This window comes from Micropterus salmoides, unplaced genomic scaffold (assembly GCF_014851395.1).
Source record: "Micropterus salmoides isolate LMB-PRFRI ecotype aquatic unplaced genomic scaffold, ASM1485139v1 Ms_hic_scaffold_21, whole genome shotgun sequence".
Lineage (NCBI taxonomy): Eukaryota > Metazoa > Chordata > Actinopteri > Centrarchiformes > Centrarchidae > Micropterus > Micropterus salmoides.
In genome coordinates this window covers 179,906-202,841 of record NW_024041262.1, presented here as the reverse complement: position 1 = coordinate 202,841, position 22,936 = coordinate 179,906, and the positions used below count along the sequence as shown (strand labels likewise).

At 39.6% G+C, this 22,936-nt stretch overlaps 2 protein-coding genes across 8 annotated transcripts in view; both read left to right on the top strand.

Annotated features, from left to right (window-relative positions):
• The window catches only part of ccdc57 (coiled-coil domain containing 57), a 44,244-nt gene extending 26,177 nt beyond the window's left edge, over positions 1-18,067 (top strand). For 5 of the 7 annotated variants that reach the window (XM_038735800.1, XM_038735801.1, XM_038735802.1 and 2 more), the window contains 7 exons: positions 8,010-8,244; positions 9,021-9,121; positions 9,354-9,588; positions 10,762-10,853; positions 12,202-12,333; positions 12,530-12,710; positions 16,373-18,067. In XM_038735800.1, coding sequence (XP_038591728.1) covers positions 8,010-8,244; positions 9,021-9,121; positions 9,354-9,588; positions 10,762-10,853; positions 12,202-12,333; positions 12,530-12,710; positions 16,373-16,479 — 1,083 coding nt within the window. In that variant the 3' untranslated portion in view covers positions 16,480-18,067. Of the gene's footprint in view, positions 1-8,009; positions 8,245-9,020; positions 9,122-9,353; positions 9,589-10,761; positions 10,854-12,201; positions 12,334-12,467; positions 12,711-16,372 lie in introns of all 7 variants that reach the window. The other 2 variants (XR_005447059.1, XR_005447058.1) reach the window with 2 other exon arrangements.
• Positions 18,068-20,164: 2,097 nt separating this feature from the next.
• Positions 20,165-22,936, top strand: part of fasn (fatty acid synthase) — an 80,622-nt gene continuing 77,850 nt past the window's right edge. Inside the window, exon 1 of the mRNA XM_038735140.1 lies at positions 20,165-20,388. The gene's annotated coding sequence lies outside the window, so the exon portion shown is untranslated. The remainder of the gene's footprint in view (positions 20,389-22,936) is intronic.

Below are 22,936 nucleotides of genomic sequence, written 5' to 3'. Positions count from 1 at the left end.
TTCAGACTTCCATTCTATATATTCAGACTTCCATTCAATATATTCAGACTTCCATTCTATATATTCAAGGTTCATTCCATATATTCAGACTTCCATTCAATATATTCAGACTTCCATTCAATATATTCAGACTTCCATTCAATATATTCAGACTTCCATTCAATATATTCAAGGTTCATTCCATATATTCAAGGTTCATTCCATATATTCAGACTTCCATTCTATATATTCAGACTTCCATTCTATATATTCAAGGTTCATTCCATATATTCAGACTTCCATTCTATATATTCAAGGTTCATTCCATATATTCAGACTTCCATTCTATATATTCAAGGTTCATTCCATATATTCAGACTTCCATTCTATATATTCAGACTTCCATTCTATATATTCAAGGTTCATTCCATATATTCAGACTTCCATTCTATATATTCAGACTTCCATTCAATATATTCAGACTTCCATTCTATATATTCAAGGTTCATTCCATATATTCAGACTTCCATTCTATATATTCAGACTTCCATTCAATATATTCAGACTTCCATTCAATATATTCAGACTTCCATTCAATATATTCAGACTTCCATTCTATATATTCAAGGTTCATTCCATATATTCAGACTTCCATTCCATATATTCAAGGTTCATTCCATATATTCAAGGTTCATTCCATATATTCAGACTTCCATTCTATATATTCAAGGTTCATTCCATATATTCAGACTTCCATTCTATATATTCAGACTTCCATTCAATATATTCAGACTTCCATTCAATATATTCAGACTTCCATTCAATATATTCAGACTTCCATTCTATATATTCAAGGTTCATTCCATATATTCAGACTTCCATTCAATATATTCAGACTTCCATTCTATATATTCAGACTTCCATTCTATATATTCAGACTTCCATTCTATATATTCAGACTTCCATTCTATATATTCAGACTTCCATTCTATATATTCAAGGTTCATTCCATATATTCAGACTTCCATTCTATATATTCAAGGTTCATTCCATATATTCAGACTTCCATTCTATATATTCAAGGTTCATTCCATATATTCAGACTTCCATTCTATATATTCAGACTTCCATTCTATATATTCAAGGTTCATTCCATATATTCAGACTTCCATTCTATATATTCAGACTTCCATTCTATATATTCAGACTTCCATTCTATATATTCAAGGTTCATTCCATATATTCAAGGTTCATTCTATATATTCAGACTTCCATTCTATATATTCAGACTTCCATTCTATATATTCAAGGTTCATTCCATATATTCAGACTTCCATTCTATATATTCAGACTTCCATTCTATATATTCAGACTTCCATTCTATATATTCAAGGTTCATTCCATATATTCAGACTTCCATTCTATATATTCAGACTTCCATTCAATATATTCAGACTTCCATTCTATATATTCAAGGTTCATTCCATATATTCAGACTTCCATTCAATATATTCAGACTTCCATTCAATATATTCAGACTTCCATTCAATATATTCAGACTTCCATTCTATATATTCAAGGTTCATTCCATATATTCAGACTTCCATTCTATATATTCAAGGTTCATTCCATATATTCAAGGTTCATTCCATATATTCAGACTTCCATTCTATATATTCAGACTTCCATTCTATATATTCAAGGTTCATTCCATATATTCAGACTTCCATTCTATATATTCAAGGTTCATTCCATATATTCAGACTTCCATTCTATATATTCAAGGTTCATTCCATATATTCAGACTTCCATTCTATATATTCAGACTTCCATTCTATATATTCAAGGTTCATTCCATATATTCAGACTTCCATTCTATATATTCAGACTTCCATTCTATATATTCAGACTTCCATTCTATATATTCAAGGTTCATTCCATATATTCAGACTTCCATTCAATATATTCAGACTTCCATTCTATATATTCAAGGTTCATTCCATATATTCAGACTTCCATTCTATATATTCAAGGTTCATTCCATATATTCAAGGTTCATTCCATATATTCAGACTTCCATTCTATATATTCAAGGTTCATTCCATATATTCAGACTTCCATTCTATATATTCAGACTTCCATTCAATATATTCAGACTTCCATTCAATATATTCAGACTTCCATTCTATATATTCAAGGTTCATTCCATATATTCAGACTTCCATTCAATATATTCAGACTTCCATTCAATATATTCAGACTTCCATTCTATATATTCAGACTTCCATTCTATATATTCAGACTTCCATTCTATATATTCAAGGTTCATTCCATATATTCAGACTTCCATTCTATATATTCAAGGTTCATTCCATATATTCAGACTTCCATTCTATATATTCAAGGTTCATTCCTTATATTCAGACTTCCGTTCTATATATTCAGACTTCCATTCTATATATTCAAGGTTCATTCCATATATTCAGACTTCCATTCTATATATTCAGACTTCCATTCTATATATTCAGACTTCCATTCTATATATTCAAGGTTCATTCTATATATTCAGACTTCCATTCTATATATTCAGACTTCCATTCTATATATTCAAGGTTCATTCCATATATTCAAGGTTCATTCCATATATTCAGACTTCCATTCTATATATTCAAGGTTCATTCCATATATTCAGACTTCCATTCTATATTCAGACTTCCATTCAATATATTCAGACTTCCATTCTATATATTCAAGGTTCATTCCATATATTCAGACTTCCATTCCATATATTCAGACTTCCATTCCATATATTCAGACTTCCATTCTATATATTCAGACTTTCATTCCATATATTCAGACAGACAAACCATAAATATATATATTATTTCCTAAACGGCACGCCATAATACATATATATATATGTGTGTATATATATATATATATATATATATATACACCCTAAATGTTAGTGGGCCCAATGTAGTAAAGAGGTTGGAGGTCAGGTAGAGGCCGCCCTGAATGTTTTATCCACTAGATGCGGCTGAAATACCATAGCATGTGTTTTGAGATTAGAGAATGGAAAAGTATCTGCAAATCCATCTCTAATGTCATTAGCCCTTGTGTGCTGTTGCTATTGCATCACATCTGCTTCTCTGTTGTCCACATTCTCACTCATCCCATTATCTCAGTCAAGGTATTGTTCATCATTATTACAACTCCAGAAATGTTGTGCAGGATGCCACATGCACAGACAATTTGGCTAGCCAGAGTAATATAGACATCACAGACCTTCTGGAGACATCTCCATCTGTCTTTTAAGCCTCCAAAGGCACACTCTACAGTCATGCGTGCCTGGCTATGACGATGGTTGAAACTTATGTGCTCTTCAGTTACTCTGAAAATCTTAATTAAACTCCAGTAAATGTACTTGTGTAAAATGATACTCAGATAAAAGTAAAAGGTAAGTCAGTTAAAATATACTCTGCGTAAATGTTACAGGTACGCATTACACAATAAATTACTCTAAATGTCAAGGTATACACTAGCAGAACAACCGAGCCCTTTTTGTCAAACCAACAACAAGTTCCATTTCTATAGACCGCACTTTGCAGCCTGTGGTAGCACGTGAGAGAGACGTTTGCCTTCTCTTTTTTCCTAAACTTAACTAAGTAGTTTGGTCCCTAAATCTAACCAAGTAGTAAGGCTCTCTACCAGGCAAACTTCTTCCACTTAATTAAGTTAAACCTGAAAGTGCAAACACACGTGCATCATGGATCCTACCTTGCTGCCCAACATTTATGTCCCAAAACTTTTAATTTGTTGTCTACAACGCCTTGCAATATAATTGAATAATGCCCCTTTCTATTGTAATAATCTGCTGGTGCATCATGAGGAGCTCTAATATTATTATGCGTTCCGTCAACAGGTTCCTGCATGTCGAAGATACTGAACCACGAATTGCCCCTGGTGGCTGTTCCACCAGTGTATGAAAGTGTTTGAATGGTGAATGCGATGTAGTGTAAAAGCGCTTTGAGTGATCGAAAAGACTATAGCAATACTGAGCATTTACATTTACATGTACAAAGGATGCTGGAATGTGTTATTACTTGAGGTAGGTGGATTTGGTATACAGTATATACAATATGAACAATAATGGAATGGGTTCGTATGGGCTCGGTTGTTGTGTTCCAGATCAGAAGCGATTGTTGTGTTCACATATTACCAAATGAACCGAGCCAAAGGGGAAACGCCCCCTTGTTTCAGAACAATGTCTTCAATCGATCCAGGTGTGAAAGCACTCCCTTCTGCTACGTAGCACACAATATACATTAATATAGAAGCAATTATAAAAATGGTAAACAGAAATAAACTATATTCAACGGAGCAGGGCTGGGGGTGAATTTGAGCTTAAAAGTCTGATAGCTTGGGGGAAAAAGCTGCTCTGCAGTCTGGTGTTGCGGTAGCAGAAACTTCTATATCTCCTCCCAGAAGGCAGCAGGGTGAACAGGGTGTGCTGGGTGGGTACTGTCCTTTAGTATCCTTTGGGCTCTGTGTAGGCATCTCACCTCACCGATATCAGTGGGTACCAATGATCTTCTGAGCAGTTTTAATCACCTGCTGCAGAGCCCTCCGGTCCTGGGCCGTGCACATCCCATGCCAGTTTGTGATGTTTCCAGTCAGGATGCTTTCTATTGCTCCTCTGTAAAATCTGATAAGAACTTGGCACGGGAATTTGGCCTTCATAAGCTTCCTCAAGAAATACAGTTGAAAGTATGTAATACAAAGTATTGTTGTAGGTCATGCAGGCTGTTGCTATGATCAAAGCTTAGCGTGCCACAGCACTGCCAAATTGTGTTAAGTGGACCAAAAGGCAAAAGGCCATTTATGCAGCTTAGAGTGACCAAAGGTGACTTTCCATTTCCACCACAGGGCTGGTTCAGCCAGACTACAGATAAAACCTGTGGGAAACATTAACCCGTTTGTCAGTGGGCCCCAAACACCCCATGGGCCCCAAACACCCATATATTACCTGGTGGTGTTGTATTTGCAATTCAACTGATGCCTCTAAGTTCTCCTAGTAGTACATTCAAAGCTGTACTGTTTTGGCCTTTGGCATTTTCTTTGGGCATCCTGAGAGGTATGATGGCCTTTCAGTCTCGCTTAGTGCCTCCCCAACATACCAGCCTCTGTGAGCTCCACTGGCACCAAGAGGAAAAAAAATATATCAAGGGCCTGTCCATGTAAAACGACTCCAAAACCCACTTGAGCTGAATACCTGGAATGAGGCACTACAAAGTAAGGTGTGATGTATGTGTTATTTAAAGACATTAGGCTGCATGTTCCAATGTTCTGTGAAAATGTTGCAACCAGCAATATAGCTTTTTATCAAATTGGAGGATCATCATCCTGAGAGGATCATGAATTAATATTTAGCCTCACACCATATACTAGTCAGTGTAAAGATTGTATGTGAAATGTGAAAGTAAGTGTGTGATAAGATTCCGGGGTTAGGGTTAAGATTAATTTACAGTTTTAAATTAGTGAGGAAACCTTTCTCTTCAGTCAGGTGTGCGAGGCCTTTCTGCTGTTTTTGACATGACAGTTGTGACTGCAGATTGCTGACATCATCCTTAATTTTACCGGATTGTGAAGTGTTGGATAGCTCAGTGTGCAAAGTTGCGCCCCATGTACGAAGGCTTGGTCCTTCTCAAAACGGCCTGGGGTCAAGGTCAAAGTTTATTTATATAGCACATGTACAAACAGTCACTACTGCCCCAAAGTGCTGTACAGATACAGAGAACAGCATAAGATAAAAAGCATAATAAATAGCCGAATAAAAAACAGATAAAACAAAAACTATACTTAAAGCAATAACAAAAATAAAATGTCACAGCTCAGCATGTGTTAAAAGCCAGTTTTTAAAAGTGATTTAAAGCTCTCAATAGAGGTAGCTGCTCTAATGTTGAGAGGAAGAGAGTTCCAGAGCTTAAGACCTGCTACTGAAAAAGCTCTGTCCCCTCTGGTTTTCAGTCTGGACCTTGGACAGTAAAAGCAGCTGGTCTGACTGGAGTGTGCAAAATGGAATCCGGCCTGCTGCCCTTTGCTGCATGTCACCCCTCTGTCTCTCCTTGACTGTTCTATCCAATTAAAGACTAGACTCTCCCAGCTGAGCGTGCCTGACTCCATCTGCAGGTGGATCACAAACTTCCTGTCTGACAGGAAGCTGTCATGATCCTGTCTGTGTGTCTTGTTTGGGAGTCTGAGTTTAGTTCCATGTCCTTAGTTCATGTTTTGGTAATCATTCCTGGTCCTTGTTTTGGGATTTGGTCTCCTCTGTACTCTGTGTTCTAGTTCTGTGTTCTCATTTAGGTTCTGGTTCTTTGTAACTTGTGTGTGTTTCTGTCTTCTTGGTTATTCACTCTGCCCCATGTCTGCTTGTCTAGTGTTCTCTGTTTCCCCCTGCTGTCTCTCTGCCTGCCTGCTTGTCTATCTGTCTCTGCCTCGTTAGCCCTGATCCCGCTCACCTGTGTTGCTCCCGCCCCGCTCGTTAGTCCCTGTGTATATGTATGCCTGCTTGTCTCTCCAGTCTTTGTCATGTCCTTGCGTCTAAAGTTGAGTGTTCCTGCTTGTTCCTTGTCTTCCTAGTTCTGGATTATTCCCTGTGTTTTGGATTGCCTTGTGTTCTGGACTACCTTTGTTGGACTTTGCCTCGAGCTCCTTGTAAGCCTGTTTAAGTTAGTTTTTTTGAGTTAATAAACATTTTTGGACTGCAACCTCCTCGCCTTGCCATTGTCTGCATTTGGGTCCTCGCCCAAGTCTGCACTCAGCGCCCCAACCCATGACAGAAGCAGCAGGTGAAGAAGGGAATACATGTCAATAACTCTTGGACCAACAGCACTGCTTACCCTCAAGGCTTCATTCTTTTCCCTCTGCAATTCTCCAAGCTGCACCTCCAGTCACCAGTGTGTCAAGCTCTTTGAGTTTGAGCATGATACCACCCTCATTGGGATCATCCCTCATTAGGATCATCACACTGATGAATGCGCCTACAGGTGGGAGATTGACCATGTGGTGATCTGGTGCAGCCAGAACAGTCTGGAGCTCAATGCTGTCAAGACAGTGGAGATGGTTGAATATCAACTCCCTCGCAAATAAAAGCACAGCAGAGGATGTACTTCCTGTGGCGGCTGAGGAAGTTCAACCTGCCAAAGACAATGATGGTGCACTTCTAAACAGCCATCATTGAGTCTTCTTTACCTCCTCCATCACCATCTGGTACGCTTATCATTTTGAAGAAGGTGATTGGCTACTATCTGCCATACCTCCAGGACCAATACCCCTTCGGGACTATGAGGCCAGCAGAAGATTGAGAGAAAGCACAAAAGAAAAGATTGTGGCTGATCCTTCCCACCCTGGACACAAACCATTTCAGACACTCCCCTCTGACAGGACCAAAACCTCTCTCAACAAGAACAATTTCTTCCATCTGCAGCAATGTAAACCTACTTGGTTTACACATACAACTGATTCTGATGCTGATTTTAGTTCTCGTCTGGTTCATGTTCACACTGACCTTTCACAGGGCACATGGAAGAAGTTTGCCTGGTAGAGAGCCTTACTACTTGGTTAGATTTAGGGACCAAACTACTTAAGTTTAGGAAAAAAGAGAAGGCAAATGTCTCTCTCACGTGCTACCACAGGCTGCAAAGTGCGGTCTATAGAAATGGAACTTGTTGGTTTGACAAAAAGGGCTCGGTTGTTCTGCTAGTGTATACCTTGACATTTAGAGTAATTTATTGTGTAATGCATACCTGTGACATTTACGCAGAGTATATTTTAACTGACCTACCTTTTACTTTTATCTGAGTATCATTTTACACAAGTACATTTACTGGAGTTTAATTAAACCATTTAGCTCATAATGGCTACAAATCTTAAGTAAATATCTCCCCATTGAATGCAGTAATTGCACTAAAGTGACATGATACAAATACATGAAGATAAATGCATGAGTGTATATCTGTCCACAGGATCTCACACCAAATGTTGATTCTCCGGCATCAGAAAAGATTCGTCATCTGCAGGAGCAGAACAGCATCATGCGGGCCGTGATTACCCACATGAGGAAGGACATGGAGGGCCTCAGCCATCTCCTACCCCATCCCCAGGCTCAGCCACAGGCCTCCTCTGCTCAGCCAGTTCATCATCCAGGAGCCCCTGCCACCAGCTCCATTGCCCCTACAGCTAACACTCAGATGGCAGCAGGTGAAGACTCTTTTACAAAAACATGGTTAATAATTTGTAGCATCCAGTAATTATGTTGTGGCAATCTTCACTGACCTTTTTATCGTTTGGATCCAGGGACCGGTTTCACAAAAATAGATTATTACTGTGGCTTAGATCTAACTAATAGTTAAACTTTAGATAAATGTCTACATGAATCTGTTGCACAAAGCTGTGTAGTTTTTGGACTAATTTGCTAATTCTGGATAAGCTAAGACTTTTTACAAACCAAAAAAAACATGACTGACAACAATTTTATCAAACCGTTCACCCTGTGGATAGGGTGTCCCACAATTAATACTTACACTTCTACCAATCTTACATGAACAAAATTATAATTCAGTACTGAAAAGACAGGTTTTTGGAAACTGAATTATTTAGAAAATATTACCTATTAAGACACTCAGACATTTTTTACTTGATGTCTATCGGCTTTCAAACAGGTGCATCTCAGAAATTTGCATTGGCCAAAATTTTAGCAACACCTATAAGTCTTGGCTTCCATTGGGTTTCAAATGCATATTAAATTCTTGGGGGGGGGGGAATTGTCACATACATCCCACTAGTTACTATATGTGGTTTCCCCCAAACCAGACACACAGGTGTGCTGAAAAAAACTATATAACTTTCAAGAGTGTACAGGTGAAGCTCAAAAAATGTGAATTTTAAAATAAATATTTTTTCAGTTGAAAATGTATTTTGTGAAAACTTTATCTTAATTGGTCTTTTTCATCTGGTATGTGGTATGAATCCTATAGGTGATCTGTGCCTGGAGAAATGCGCCAACCCCTCTGCTTTGACAAAGCAGGAGTTCACAGTTGCACATTCAGAATCTGCTTGCGCCAACATCATAGAACAGGTACTACTGAAGGAAATCGGTGAACTAGTGAATTTGACCAGTCAGTTCCATTCAGGTAAATGCCTGGACCTGTAGTGTGAAATTAAAGAGAATTCTCTTTTATTGGATCTCAGTATAATTTTGCCCCAGCAAAAATGGTAGTTCACCAGTCAGTTGTGAGAGATGATGGTAATAGATTATGTTATGCTGCAATAACCCAATTCCTTCAAGTTTCATTGCATTTTCATTCCAGAGTGCACTGGTGCGACAGCTACAAGACCACCTGTGTTTGCGGCAGCAGCAGTCCTCAGGTCTGATGCACGGTGATGTGTTTGAAAATGTCCAGGGTGCTAAAAGCAGCCTTCCTCTCCTGCGTACCAGGCTGAAGCAGGCAGCGTTCTGTATCGCCCGTCTGAGCAGAGAGAAACAGCAGCTGATAGAGATGGGGAATCACCTCCGTGCCCAGATCACCACTGCTGGACTACATGGTACAATAACAGACACACTGCACCACCACTGCACACACTACATTAAAGATGTGCAGTGTTAGCTACATCATGTGTAAATAAAATGACAATATCAGTAGGTAGGGTTACTAACCACAAGTCATCTGTTGGATTATTGGGCTGTTGATCTGCAACAACAACAAGGCCATGTAAGATTTGTGATTCTAAAAACTCACATCTTGTGAGAAACAGAGTTGCCATGTTATTAGGTACACGTAGCTACATTCAGTGCAACTCAAGAACAACTGCACTAAAACCTAGCTTGTTCCTTTTCTGTTAACACTGTGCCAGAGATGTGCAATTTCAAATCAAGTCATTTTAGAGGCTGTTTTCACTGCTGTTTTTTATATTTACCACCTAAATTTGTCATAGCTTTACTAATAGACTATTTTTATTGTCTTATAGGGTGCATTGCATTCACCTAATGTGGCTCCACACTAACTTACATCTCTTCTGTTGTCTTAGCTCCTCTCAGCAGAGATACAAGATATTTACCAAATGGGACATCCTGGCTCACTTGCTTGAGGAGACAGCAAATGACTGTCAAATGCGTAGAAATAATTACATGACAGTTTAAAATCACTCTGTGCTTGATGAATGCTGCTCCACTATCAACTGTGGATCTGTTGCAGCATCACCTGGTTCTGCAATATGACATGGTGCTACTAAGATGCTAAGATGAGACTAATTAAATTCATATATTATAAAAGAACAGAAAGGACAGGAGGGAGCAATTTTTATTGCTGAGTAAAAATAGACAAAAGAATTGACAAAGTTGCAAAAAGTGTTATTAATTATGTGTGTTTATAAATTATTCACACGCATAATATTTTTATTTTAGAAATAAATATAGAGCCACTGTTGGTGCTGTTATTCCTGGTTCCAGAGCGAGTTTACAGCATTAGAATATTATAGGACAGCCATTTCCACAACAGCTGGCCACTGCTTGTACTGCCCCATCAGATCAGCTGACTAAACAGATTCCTATCCAAGGGGTATTGCTGTGCAGCAGAGAATACACCTAGCTCCAAACTCCTCCTGGGGCGTTTTTGCCTAAATAATTTCAGTCCCCGGCCAGAGAACAGTTAAGCGAGGACAGTAGGAATCATAATTAACAGAATGGAAAACACATCCAGAACTCTGTATGTCACACAGAACCAGAGAAGGACTCTTCTGCAGAGAAACAAGGAGACCAACATGACCGGCTGTCTGCTCTGGAACAGCTGCAGTACCAGCTCACCACACAGGTATCTGTTCCAATTCAGTTTTCTAAGTCTCTTAAAATCAATCTTTCACCAATAGATGGTAATGGACTGAACTTCTATAGCACCTTTCTTGCCTTCCGACCAAAAATCTTTACACTACATGTCACATTCACCCCATTCATATGCATTTTGGGGTTCAACACTTTAACATGCAGACTGGAGGATACAGAGATCGAACCACCGACCTTTCAATTAGTGGACAACCCGCTCTACCTACAGCCGCTCCAGTTATTCTGCTCCTTCCTCTCAGTTCCTTCAAAGGCTCTTCTTTATTTCACACTTACACTTACTCAATACCTCAATTTCAGCTTCATATTGTACCTCTTCAGATTTGCCAAGTGTGCTGGTAACTAACAAAGAGGGTTGAGTTTACTACTTAACTGGTAATGACAAGCTGGACATGAGGATCTTCTTTGCCTCTGTTGGCCATTTGGGTGCCATAACTTGTTTGAATGCAAATACTGCTGCACCTCTGAACATGCCCTATAAATGAATGGAACATCTTAAAAAGTTAACATGGTCTGCTGCAACTCAGTGATGCTTTCTTTTCAATCTTCAGATATATTTTGTGTGGTGCACTTACAAAGAGTTGACCCCCACAACACAAGATTTCACTTTTTCCCAGAATGAAATAAGCACATGCGTTGTGTTGATTTTTGTAAACTGCTGCTAAAGATATTTTGTATTATATTTAAGTCCAAATATCAGATTAATAAATGTCAGTCAGATGTAAAGTATGGAGGACGTGGTTAGGCTAGCTTACCTTGAAGGCTGGAATAAGGGGTAGATATCGGAAGCCGTGTCTGTCCAAAGTTCCAGAATCAAATCACCGCACAGAAATGCTTGTCTGATGGATAAACTGTAGAGCCAGGTTAGCTTTTTTCCTTCCCTCTGCCTCCAGTCTCTCTGCTGACATTCTCAACGGAATCACACTTACATTACTGGGGAAGACATGCTTGGAATACATTCTTTGTTTCTTGTTTTGCTTATTGTTTGTCTACCTAATTAACATTTTACAGGAACTCTGGGAAGAAAATTTTATCTTCTATCACAGAATGGCAAATTTCTGTAGTCTGTAAATCTTGGCAACTAACATGAACAACCCATGCCTTCCAGGTTAAGCTCAACACTAGTAAGTGAAAAGAAGAAGCTGGTGACACAATGTGTAATCAAGGTCAGGAGGACAAAAACAAATAGATAAAATATAAAAGACAACCAATAAGAACCATTATCTGAAAGACCTGAGAGGAAGAATGATCCTGGTGTTGTGTACTTCTCTGCGCTGCCTCCAGAGAGCACAGTGGGTCCACTAATGTTTGTGTGCCTGCAGGAGCTGCAGTATGCTTTGAGACAGAGGGCTTGCACTGATCTCATCCTCACTGAAACCAGCAACCGAGGTCCTGCAACAAATGGGGCTGCCAACCCCTGGTCCCTGGGGCGCAAAACCACAGACAGGCCTGAGGTATCAGCAGAGTCTTAAATACTGCGTTAACTGATAAGCAATAACAACTCAGTTGCACGTTTCACATTGAAGGGATATTTGTTGGTGCAAAACGGTATCTGAGTTCAGTGAATGTGTTTTGTTTTTATATATAGATAGATGGATGGATAGATCTATATATACGTAAAAACAATGACTGTCCAGCTCTCTTCTTCAGACATCCAAGAACAAAGAGACCACTCCTCCAATCAGTCAGTCACAAAACTCATTGGACATGGGGCCACATCCCCTTTCAGGTCTGACAAGGTCTGAGTTGTCATCAGAGGAATCACTGCGGTTGTTAAAGGAGCTGTGGGAGATACTCGACCATGGACTCAGTCCCTCTGTCTTCTCAGAAGGTAACCACATCAGAATAACTACCATCCAGCCTGGACTCTCACCAGTTTGCTTTGCTTTCAGAGCCCACAGATCCACAGAGGATGCCATCTTCACTGCCCTCCAATCAGCCCTCACACACCGTGAGAAAAGCAACACCTACATCATAATGCTGTTTGTGGATTTCAGCTCAGCATTCAACACCATCTCCCCATGAAAATGATCAGCAAACACAGCACTCTGCAACTGGATATTGGACTTCCACACAAACAGACCACAGTCAGTTCAGATTGGTGGACTCACCTCCACTCTAGTGCTCAACACTGGAGCCCCCATGACTGCATCCCCCGACATGGAGAGAACTCGATGAGACTTCATATCAGGAGGAAATTGATAATCTTGTAGAGTGGTGCTCAGAGAACAACCTGCTGCTCAGCGTCAGCAAAACTAAGGAGCTGATCATTGATTTTAGGAAGGAGATAAAGACACACACTCCTGTCTACATCAGTGGAAACTGAGGTGGAGCAGGTGAACAGTTTGAGGTTCCTGGGAATCAGCATCACAGAGAACCTGACATGGTCATCTCACATCTTCTTGTATCAGGTTACCACAATAAAAGGGCCCCATATTTTCATGTAGATATCTTGCCTAGCAGCTGATAACATAATCTTTCATAGGATGAAATTTTTGCTATATCATCCAACCATTCCTTCACTGATATGTCTCCTTAACTTTTCCAGTGTAGCAGCACTATCCTACATCCAGTAATAAGTGCTATTCTGCACCAGGAGTTCTGGTGGGCGTTTAGAGCAGTTACCTTTGGCAGCATACTTAATAAGCAAAGCATTTGGTCCCTGTACCAGTGAACAAGTCATCACTGTACTGACAAAGGTGGTAATGTCAGACCATAGATCTATCACGGGGCATGAAGACAACATGTATAAGAGAGCGGCACAAGTAGTATCACAGCTCCAACACTAGTCAGAGCTTCTGGTTCTAGCCTTGCCATTTAACTTGGGGTCCAATATTTATTAATTTTTTTATATTATATTTTTTATACTATAAAAAAAACTTATACACTCTATAATATTTTTTATATTAAGAGTGTATACGTCTTTCTTTCATGGCCATAGTCTTATGTTAGGAACCTGTCCTCAGAAAATCTAAATCAGTAACCCCTTCATTCCAGTATGAATACAGTTGCAGTGGTTGGATAAGTGCTGGACAGATGGATGGAGGGTTGTTGCCCAATTAATGGCTGGAGTCTGTGTCAACTCACCAGGGAACAATTTCTCAACCAGAGTAGCTGCCAGATCAGGCTGAGTCGCTGTGATTACAATCTAATCATTGTGAAACCAGCCAAACCTAGCTGGGTCAAGGTTTGTTACAGATATTAAGCAGTTTTATGAGATAAAGTTCCTCTTTTCTGTGTACAGAGGTCCTGTGCAGTTTTACCATGAAAACAGAACAAGAGCAATAGATGTTGTGAAATCTCTAGCTAGATCTTCATTTGCATCAGAATGCACATAGGGATAGGCAACCATGGGTTAATGTGCTACATCCGAAATGTTAACGTGAACTATTTAAAAAAAAAAAAAAAAAAAAAAAAACTTACAACAACTGTAATTATTCCACATTCACATTACTCTTGTAAGACAAAAAGAATAATGTGAATAACACTAAAAATTCCCACAAAACAGTATCTCCATTTGAATTTCAAATCAAGTTAACATTTACTGTATGCTTTATTCTGAGTCCTTATCATCCCAGCCCAACTCAAGAGTTGTTGAGGTGTTCTGCTCCTGAAAGCCTTTGTTGTGGAGAACTGTGCTCTCTCTGTGATGAAGGGGTAGGGTATAGGAAGGAAGACTCACAGGTGAAATTTCAAAAGGATCGTTGTATTTACCCAAAAAGGATGAAAACAATTTACAAAATACACAACAAAAGTCTGGGCCCATAAAAGAAATTACCTCACCGATATCACTGATGCTCAGTAGATGATTGATTGATTGACAATGATCTAATCACCCGCTGTCCTGGACCATGCACATCCCATGCCAGTTGGTGATGTTTCTAGTCAGGATGCTTTCTATTGCTCCTCTGTAAAAGCTGACAAGAACTTGGCGTGGGAATTTGGCCTACTACTATGTAGATAGAAATGGCTCATTCTAAGGTAGTAAAAAAATAATGGTTCATTATGTAGGGTCTTTATAGACCACTGAAAATATAGATATGGATCTTATATAGCATTTCTGTCACTAGATCCTCAGAAATATTACACACTGGACCTTTAAGTAGTACAGCCTTTTCTGAGCTTTCTTCACTAGCGTGGAGATGTGAGACGACCATGTCAGGTTCTCTGTGAAGCTGTTTCCCAGGAACCTGAAACTGTTCACCTGCTTCACCTCAGCTTCACTGATGTAGACAGGAGTGTGTCTCCACCTCCTTTTTCCTGAAATCAATGATCCCTTTTTGGTTTTGCTGATGCTGAGCAGCAGGTTGTTCTCTGAGCACCACTCTATAAGATTATGAATTTCCTCCCGATATTAAGTCTCATCATTGTTTGATATTCGGCCGATGATGGTGGTGTCGTCCGCAAACTTCACATCAGTGTTCTCTCCATGTCGGGGGATGCAGTTGTGGGTGTACAGCGTGAACAGGAGGGTTCTGAGCACACAGCCATGGGGGGCTCTGGTGTTGAGCACTAGAGTGATTGCTAATCTGAACTGTCTGGGGTCTGTTTGTAAGGATGTCCAGTAACCAGTTGCAGGTTGTGGTACCCAAGCCCACAGTGCTGAGTTTGCTGATCAGTTTCATGGGGAGATTGTGTTGAGCTGAAATCCACAAACAGCATTCTGATGTAGATGTTGCTTTTCTCAAGGTGTGTGAGGGCTGAGTGGGGGGCAGTGGAGAAGGCATCCTCTGTGGATCTGTGGGCTCTGAAAACAAACTGGTGAGAGTCCAGGGTGGCTGGAATGTTGTTCTTTACGTGCTGAAGAACCAATTTCTCAAAGCACTTCATCAGAATGGGGATGAGACTAGACACTGCACACTTTACGGTGCAGGGACAATGGTGGCTGTTTTAAAGCGCGGGACACACTCTCCTTAGACAGTGATATGTTAAAGATGTCAGTAATAACATCAACTAGGTTGGCACAGGTTTGTAGTATACTGCCAGGGATGTTATTAGCCCAGCAGTTTTACTCATACTCAGCAGGATTCTTCTCAGATCTGCTGGAGATGGAGTAGACTTTATAGCTGACTCCTGATCTCCTGCCACATATTTTTAGTGTTGCTGGTGTCTCTCTCCATTCTGTTGATGTCTCGCTCTGATGGTGTTGTATGCTTACCAAAAAGCAGCTTTTTAATGTTCTTTTTAATGGCTGATCAGACCATTTTCTGAGGATAACACAAAGACAGGCATTACCAACTGAACCATGAATAACCCAATGCAGGACAATGAATCAAAATATAAATCATTTAGCAAGTATCCAAAACAAAATCACCTTTATCTAAGTGAAGGATGTAAATGCTTTTCCTGTCACTGATGGTCACAGACCTCAGATCACTGATCCACTTGGACACCCACAAATTATAGCCTACACTTGATTAAAGATACCAGTAAATGAAAATGTTTCATCTGTAAAAGCGATTATAATTTCATCTCTCTTGTCTGCATCTGAAGATGAGCTGAGCTGGAGGGAGATGGCTGAGTCGGGTGGTGATGGAGTCCATCCCCCAACCAAGGTCCAGCAGAGTACGAACCCCTTTACATCTCCATCAAAGCACTAGGAGGATCAGCAAGATCAGAAATTACAATGTCTGACACACATACAGGACAGTCTGTCAGTATATTGGTCATGGTTAGCACTACTGGATCGGTTCAATCTTCTATGTCACTGGAGGAGCTTTGTCAAGTCTGAGAAAATCCCTGGTTATGTCATAGTGATGTCATCAGGATTATCTCAGCCACAAATTTCTAACAGCAACTACAATATCATACTATGAACTAAAAGTATTTCTAATCATCTGCTGCTTCGATTTTTACCATTCATTCTTTTAAAGCCAATATGTATAGCTTATTATTTCATTATAGCTTCTTCCAAGTGATCCTGACAGCATAAGTACACACAATAGTAAAAGCACAGACAAGAGAAATTCACTCCAAATCAATAAATACCAAAACACAATATTCTTCATTACATTATAGAATAAAGATTATGGTAAGAAGATATTATTATATTTGAATGCTCCTTCAAACATCAGAGCTCACATGTCTGAACAGTAAAGGACTACTGCGGACTGTGTATAATACTTATTATTTTTAAATGTATATATTGTTGAAGGCAGTTTTGCATGTTTTATTGTATTGTTAGTAAATTCACCTTTTTTATTTTCTTTGTTTTTCCAAAAATAGTTCAGTTTCGAGTTTGTCAAATTGTCTGTTTTCATTGTGATCTCAGCAATAAAATCTGACAGCGACTCGTAAGGGAAGAAAGTCAAAGAAAGTTGTGAATGGGGTCCTGACTGTTGAGAATATTTCTTAGGTGTCAAGACAGGTCTAGCTTAGTGTAATGTAGTTGACCCCATAAGTGTTTGACATTATAGCTTTAGGTAGTTCTCACATGTACTTGTCCTCGTCAAGAAGACAACAATAGACTGATTAGCTAAAGACAGTAGCTCAGACGTCAGGCTAGCAGATATCAGTGTTCTCTGGGAATCTTACAAGGTTGAGCCATACAAGAATGTTTACAAGAACTAACTCCACAATTCCACAGATTAGAGTACAACTCATGGATAGTGATAGATTCCAATATGACGAAGCATTGGAATCTAAACATCAGATAGATAGTTGTTCTAGGTGAAGGTGACCTAATAAAGAAACCTACAGGCACTAGGTGGCAGACAGAAACATAAAAGGGACCACAAGATGTTCTCCTTCAGATTTGGTGTTGGCATTTGACGTGTTCACATGTTGTATGCTGGCACTGTATCTCCTCAAACCATGCTAAGTCTTCATCAGTCTCTAAAACTTCTTCACACCTGACAGCTGGCTCACAATAATTCTCAACACTGACCAAAACTAGGGCTCCCTGGTGGTTTGTGGTTAAAGCACCAACCATAAACTGCAGCGTCCCTGGTTTGTGTCTGGCCGGGGACCCTGGTTACATGTCATCCCTAGTCTCTCTCTCCACTCATTTCCTGTCATCTCACTACTTTCAACTATCCAGTAAAGACATACATACAATACCCTACACATTGTTGGAGTTTCTTTTCACTGTGGGTACCAGTAAATGAGCAGAAATCCAATATATTTTCAGAACATGTATTAATCTGGATTTTTTTGTTGATTAAAATGCCATCTCTCTTCTTTAAACTATCTGATGTCTCAGCTATCAGATTCCTCTTCATGGTGACTCATACAAAAATGATGCTACAGAGCACACAATCCACAGTTATGTGACTGTGGGCTTTAAAATTTGGGCTTTAAAATTTCTAGCAAGCAAAATGGGCTATAAAATGAATTCCTTTGAACACAAACTACATCTTTTAAACTCTGTATATTTGGTGTGCATTAATATTATTGTCCAGCCAGTCCAGTAAGTAATAAAATGCTACCTAATTTTAGCCAAAGCACCCTTCTGTCCGTCTCTCTATTGATCACAGGGTCATTGTGTGCTGTTATCACTAACGCTGCCACAGCAGGTGATTAGGAAAAACCTTCCTTAGAACATCATGCTATCCGAAATTATGAACTCCAGTAACCCCAAGAAGTCAGACGAGCTTTCCCTGGTACGTCATCACTTGGGTCCCGCCTTTTAATCATCCTATCTCCTAACAGCACCCGCCCGTTTATTATGATTGGAGGAAGCCTTACACCCTTGCTCCGTGATTGGACAATTTACATGCCATCCAAAATAGTTCAATGTGTGTACCACGTGTGCTGATGCCGGTACGTTCACGTTTATTGTAAAGCTTAGTGGGATTAAGAAGACAGAAGAATGTTTAAGATTTTATGACATATTTATGTTTTAGGCCCAGAGTGGTCAACATGTAATTGCTGGTGGTGGATGTGACAAAGTACACCATTACTGTATGTGAAGATTCTCAGTCATCCAGATCATGGTTATCCAGCCTACCTTGGATACACTATTATTGTGTATTTGACATTATCACTGACACTGGATGCTCCAGAAATAGTTTTTATATATTGTAGTAAGAAAATTCTCAAAACGGAACTATTAATTTAAATATTTCAAAATGAAATCGAAAGATATCCAATACATGCAGTTTAATTATAACAATGCATGGTTCAAGGGATGTTAACGACTGTTACAGTCAGTCAGTCCAGGTTTCTAAAGGTTGGACTTCAACATTACTCAGGTCTGTATCAAGGCGTCACTTTGTGTTGAAAAGTGGTGGAAAAATAAGGGCTCAGATTAGGGATGTGACAATACACTCCTCGAAAAACGAGAAGATATTCTAACACTTTTTTGAAGAAAAATCCAGTGCTGAGATTTATCAGTGGTGGTCCTCCCTCAGATTTTGAGCATTAAACACTTAATTTCCTGCCTTCTGGAGACATTTTCTGAACCAATTTATGGTGTATGTCTTTATTTAAATAAAAGTAAACACAAATTGACAGGTGACATTTCAAAATATAAAAATATATGTAATGCAGTAATCAACTATTTTTTTTTAGCTTAAGGTACTTTTTAAGAAAATGCACATTTTTTCCTTCTATATTCTTTGCATTGCATGTTTTTGCATTTTGCAAACTTTTCTCAAAGCATTTTGATTTATTAGTTAACATTTGTTGTTGCAAGCTATTTCTTTTAACATTCTTTCAACAAACGATTTCAAAAAGTGATGGGGACAAAATCAAGCATTTCAGAAATTGATGGGGACATGTCCCCAGCATCCCCAGTGGAAATGAGACCTATGGTATCACCAGAGAAAGCCTTGCCTTCCAAATGAGCCCTTCTAAGTTCTGAGGACCACAACATTAAAAGATGGCAATTAGACTTTGTGTCATGTTGGTGATCATTAAGGCATTTAACACCTAACGTCCACCCATGCAGAACTGAGGGTGCTGCAACTGGGCGAAGATATTTCTGGACATGTCCGTTAGACATGTTATAGCCTACATGTTAGGTGGATAGCCTCCTTAAAATTCACCGTAGACTATGTCTTTGGACAACCAACACAAAATAATTAGCTGCAGTCAAATGTGACTACACGTTCTTATTTTGTCTATAAGGCAAATGAACGCTTTTCACATTCATTTGTTAGGTCTGGCAGAGAACAGAAGGAGCTTGAACTCCAGTAACCCTGTCTGAACGTTACATTTTTTTTCTCTCTGGGTGACAACGGGGGCGTTCAGCGAATGACTCCATCACTGGCTGGATCCGAGAGCCCTGCCTCTTTTCTCATTGGACTGTGCAGCCAAGCCAAGCTGTCAGCCCATGTGGCGTGGCCAGGGCAGAATGTGAGACATTTAAATTCATCAGACAAAAAAAGATTCAAAGAAGCGGAGGGCTAACGTTACCCCCACAGACAGAGACACGGCAGAGGTAGACATTCCTCATTACAGTAACTGTTAGCTAACGGAAATACATGACAAACGAGCGCTAAGATTTGACAAGTGCTTCAAATAATTCGGGATCTTTCAGGAACGTCAAACCAGTCCGGACTGCACAGGTAAGATGCTAAGTCATTAGCTGCGGCATTCAGCTGCTAACACCGTCGCGGTTTTAACGGTATATAAAAAAGAATGATTATTTTATTAACTTACTGTTATGACTTGCTAGATAGCGTTAACGCTTAGTCGATTCTGCTTTTGGCTTAAAAAAAAAAGTAACTATTTAATTAACGGTATGACTTGACAGTTTTTCTTTGTCAACATGCTAGGTAAGTTAACGTTATGTTAGTTACATTCTGCTTAAGGCAACTTTTATTTCCATGAATTCTAACTTTTGGAAATGTCTGTCTTGCTTCCCCTTGATGGAGATAATCGATGTTCGTTCGATATTCAAGCCCCAAAAAATTATTGTACTCCTCATATTGCTTAACGTTATTCTCAAATAGTAGGCATTTTATTATGAGAAAGAAACCATAGACGGTGATAAATGCTTCTTTAAATCAACCCCGCAGTTGATGTGACACTTCACCAAGGGCAGATCATCAGCAGTTCAACTTGTCCTGTAGCTGCCAGTGTCCCCCCGGAAAATCCTGTAATATATAGCTGTGGACCTGCCTGAGAGGGTGGATCCAGTAACTGCTGCAGGGTTTGACCAAGCAGATTTCAAGAAATTGTCTTGCTAGTCCTTGTGCCTGGATTCAGTAGCTTATTTAGCCCTCTGTGTTGGACATCCACCCTGATTTTACTCCAGTCAGCATGCTGCTTCAGATAAACCTGCCTGGTGAAATCCTGCTATCCAAAACAAAAGTGTAGTGCAAGGTGGATCACTGGTGCTTTCACTATGACATTTTGTCTCAGGAGTGAGCTGCTGATGATAAGCCATGATTGAGACCCTACAGGTAGGTAGCTTTTGGACTTGCAGCTCTCTGCGGATTGGGTGACTAGAGAGTGAATGTCTCATTCATTCTTCATACCCACTGTTTCCTCCGCTGATTTGATGGTAGCTTTTGCTTGCGTGTTACTGTAGGGCATGGCTGCTAGATGAGAACAAACAAAATGAAAGCCATTATTATTTATATATAAATTTCTTCATGTATAGTGACTGACTACAACATGGTTGCGTTAAACCCAAAAATAATTGACATGACTTAAAAACATACATTCATTGTAGTTTGCTCACTTTAACACGTGGATGAGGAATTAGCTGTGTGTGTGTGTGGTGGTAGGGGGGAGGTCATGAAAAGAAACTAGCAGGCAGTCCACCATCTTTCTTCTCAACCACATTGCCAGCATGCCTTGTCTGTGAGGATCATGTAATACAGTATAATACAAACATACCAATTTAACAACAAAACATCATAACAGCAGTGAGTGTACATGTGCGAAAGAGAGAGCTGAGAAAGAGAAACTGGTCTGGAACTGAAGTGAACTGGTTACAACTCTGCAATCCACAAACAAGTTTGTCCTCTTCATTTAGAGGTGGGTGTATATTTCCAACTTCAAGTTATGTTATGGAGGTTGTGTGACAAGTCAAGTCTTGTTGTTGGATGAGCTCAGCAGTGTGATATTCAGAATTTTAGGGCTGATAATAAAGATAACTGTAGAAGAGACTGCAGACAGTCCTTGTTGGATAGAATAAGGAGCAAGCATGAGGCTGCGTTGCTAAGTAACTTTACAGTATACGTATTGATCAGTCTAGCTTGCAGCCTGTGGATATAGTCTCCTTATGGCTCCAGTCATGTGCATGGAGTTAGTGTGTGATCTGGGTCAGGTAATGCTAGATATTTCACTGAAGGTGCTACATTAGGTCTAATCCCAGGCCAGTGCATCTATCCTTGGGCCCAAATCCCTTCAGCTACTGAGCCACAGAAAGGGGCAGGACAGCCTGTCGTACTGTGGCCATCCTGCTTCTACCTATAGGTTCGGTCTGATCCTCATGGCCTGTAGTTATAAATAATACAAACTTTTTACCATATTATCCTGTACTGCTGAACCCAACCGATTGTTCAGCTTTTGTTAAAATTCTTAAATCAGTCCTATGCAATCAGGTATTATTGGTGAACTGGATTTCCAAAAGAGAAATAAAGTATTTTTACCTATTAGAAAATGAATTGACAATGTTAACAATCAATTCATGCTTAAGCTAGCTATTCTACCAAACTGCAAAAAGTTCTGGCAGCATGTGGAGGAGGCTTGTTAATGATGTAGCCTATTGAAACCAACGTGGTACTGAATGACATTTGCACTGGTGTTCTTCACTGTGGCTTTACCTGGCAAGTGCCTGTAAAATATCCACCGTGTCCACGTCTTGTAAATTAAAATCAGATAACATCTCTCTCTGTGTTTCTCTGCAAAATGCTAAAATGGGCAGCCAAAAATACCTGTGTGGCTGCCCTAGTAAAGTCTATATGTTATCACTGCAAAAATCACAATATAGTTGACAAGTGTGCTGTGTACAGGCCTGAATGCTAGACCGCTGCAGTGAGGCTCTGTCATGCATAGTTTGGGTCCACTTCCAAACCAAGCAGAGTTATTTAGCATGGTCACCTTTATCCTGTGACCAAACACGTTTGTCGTGATGTTCTATTCTAATGTTCTATTCCATGA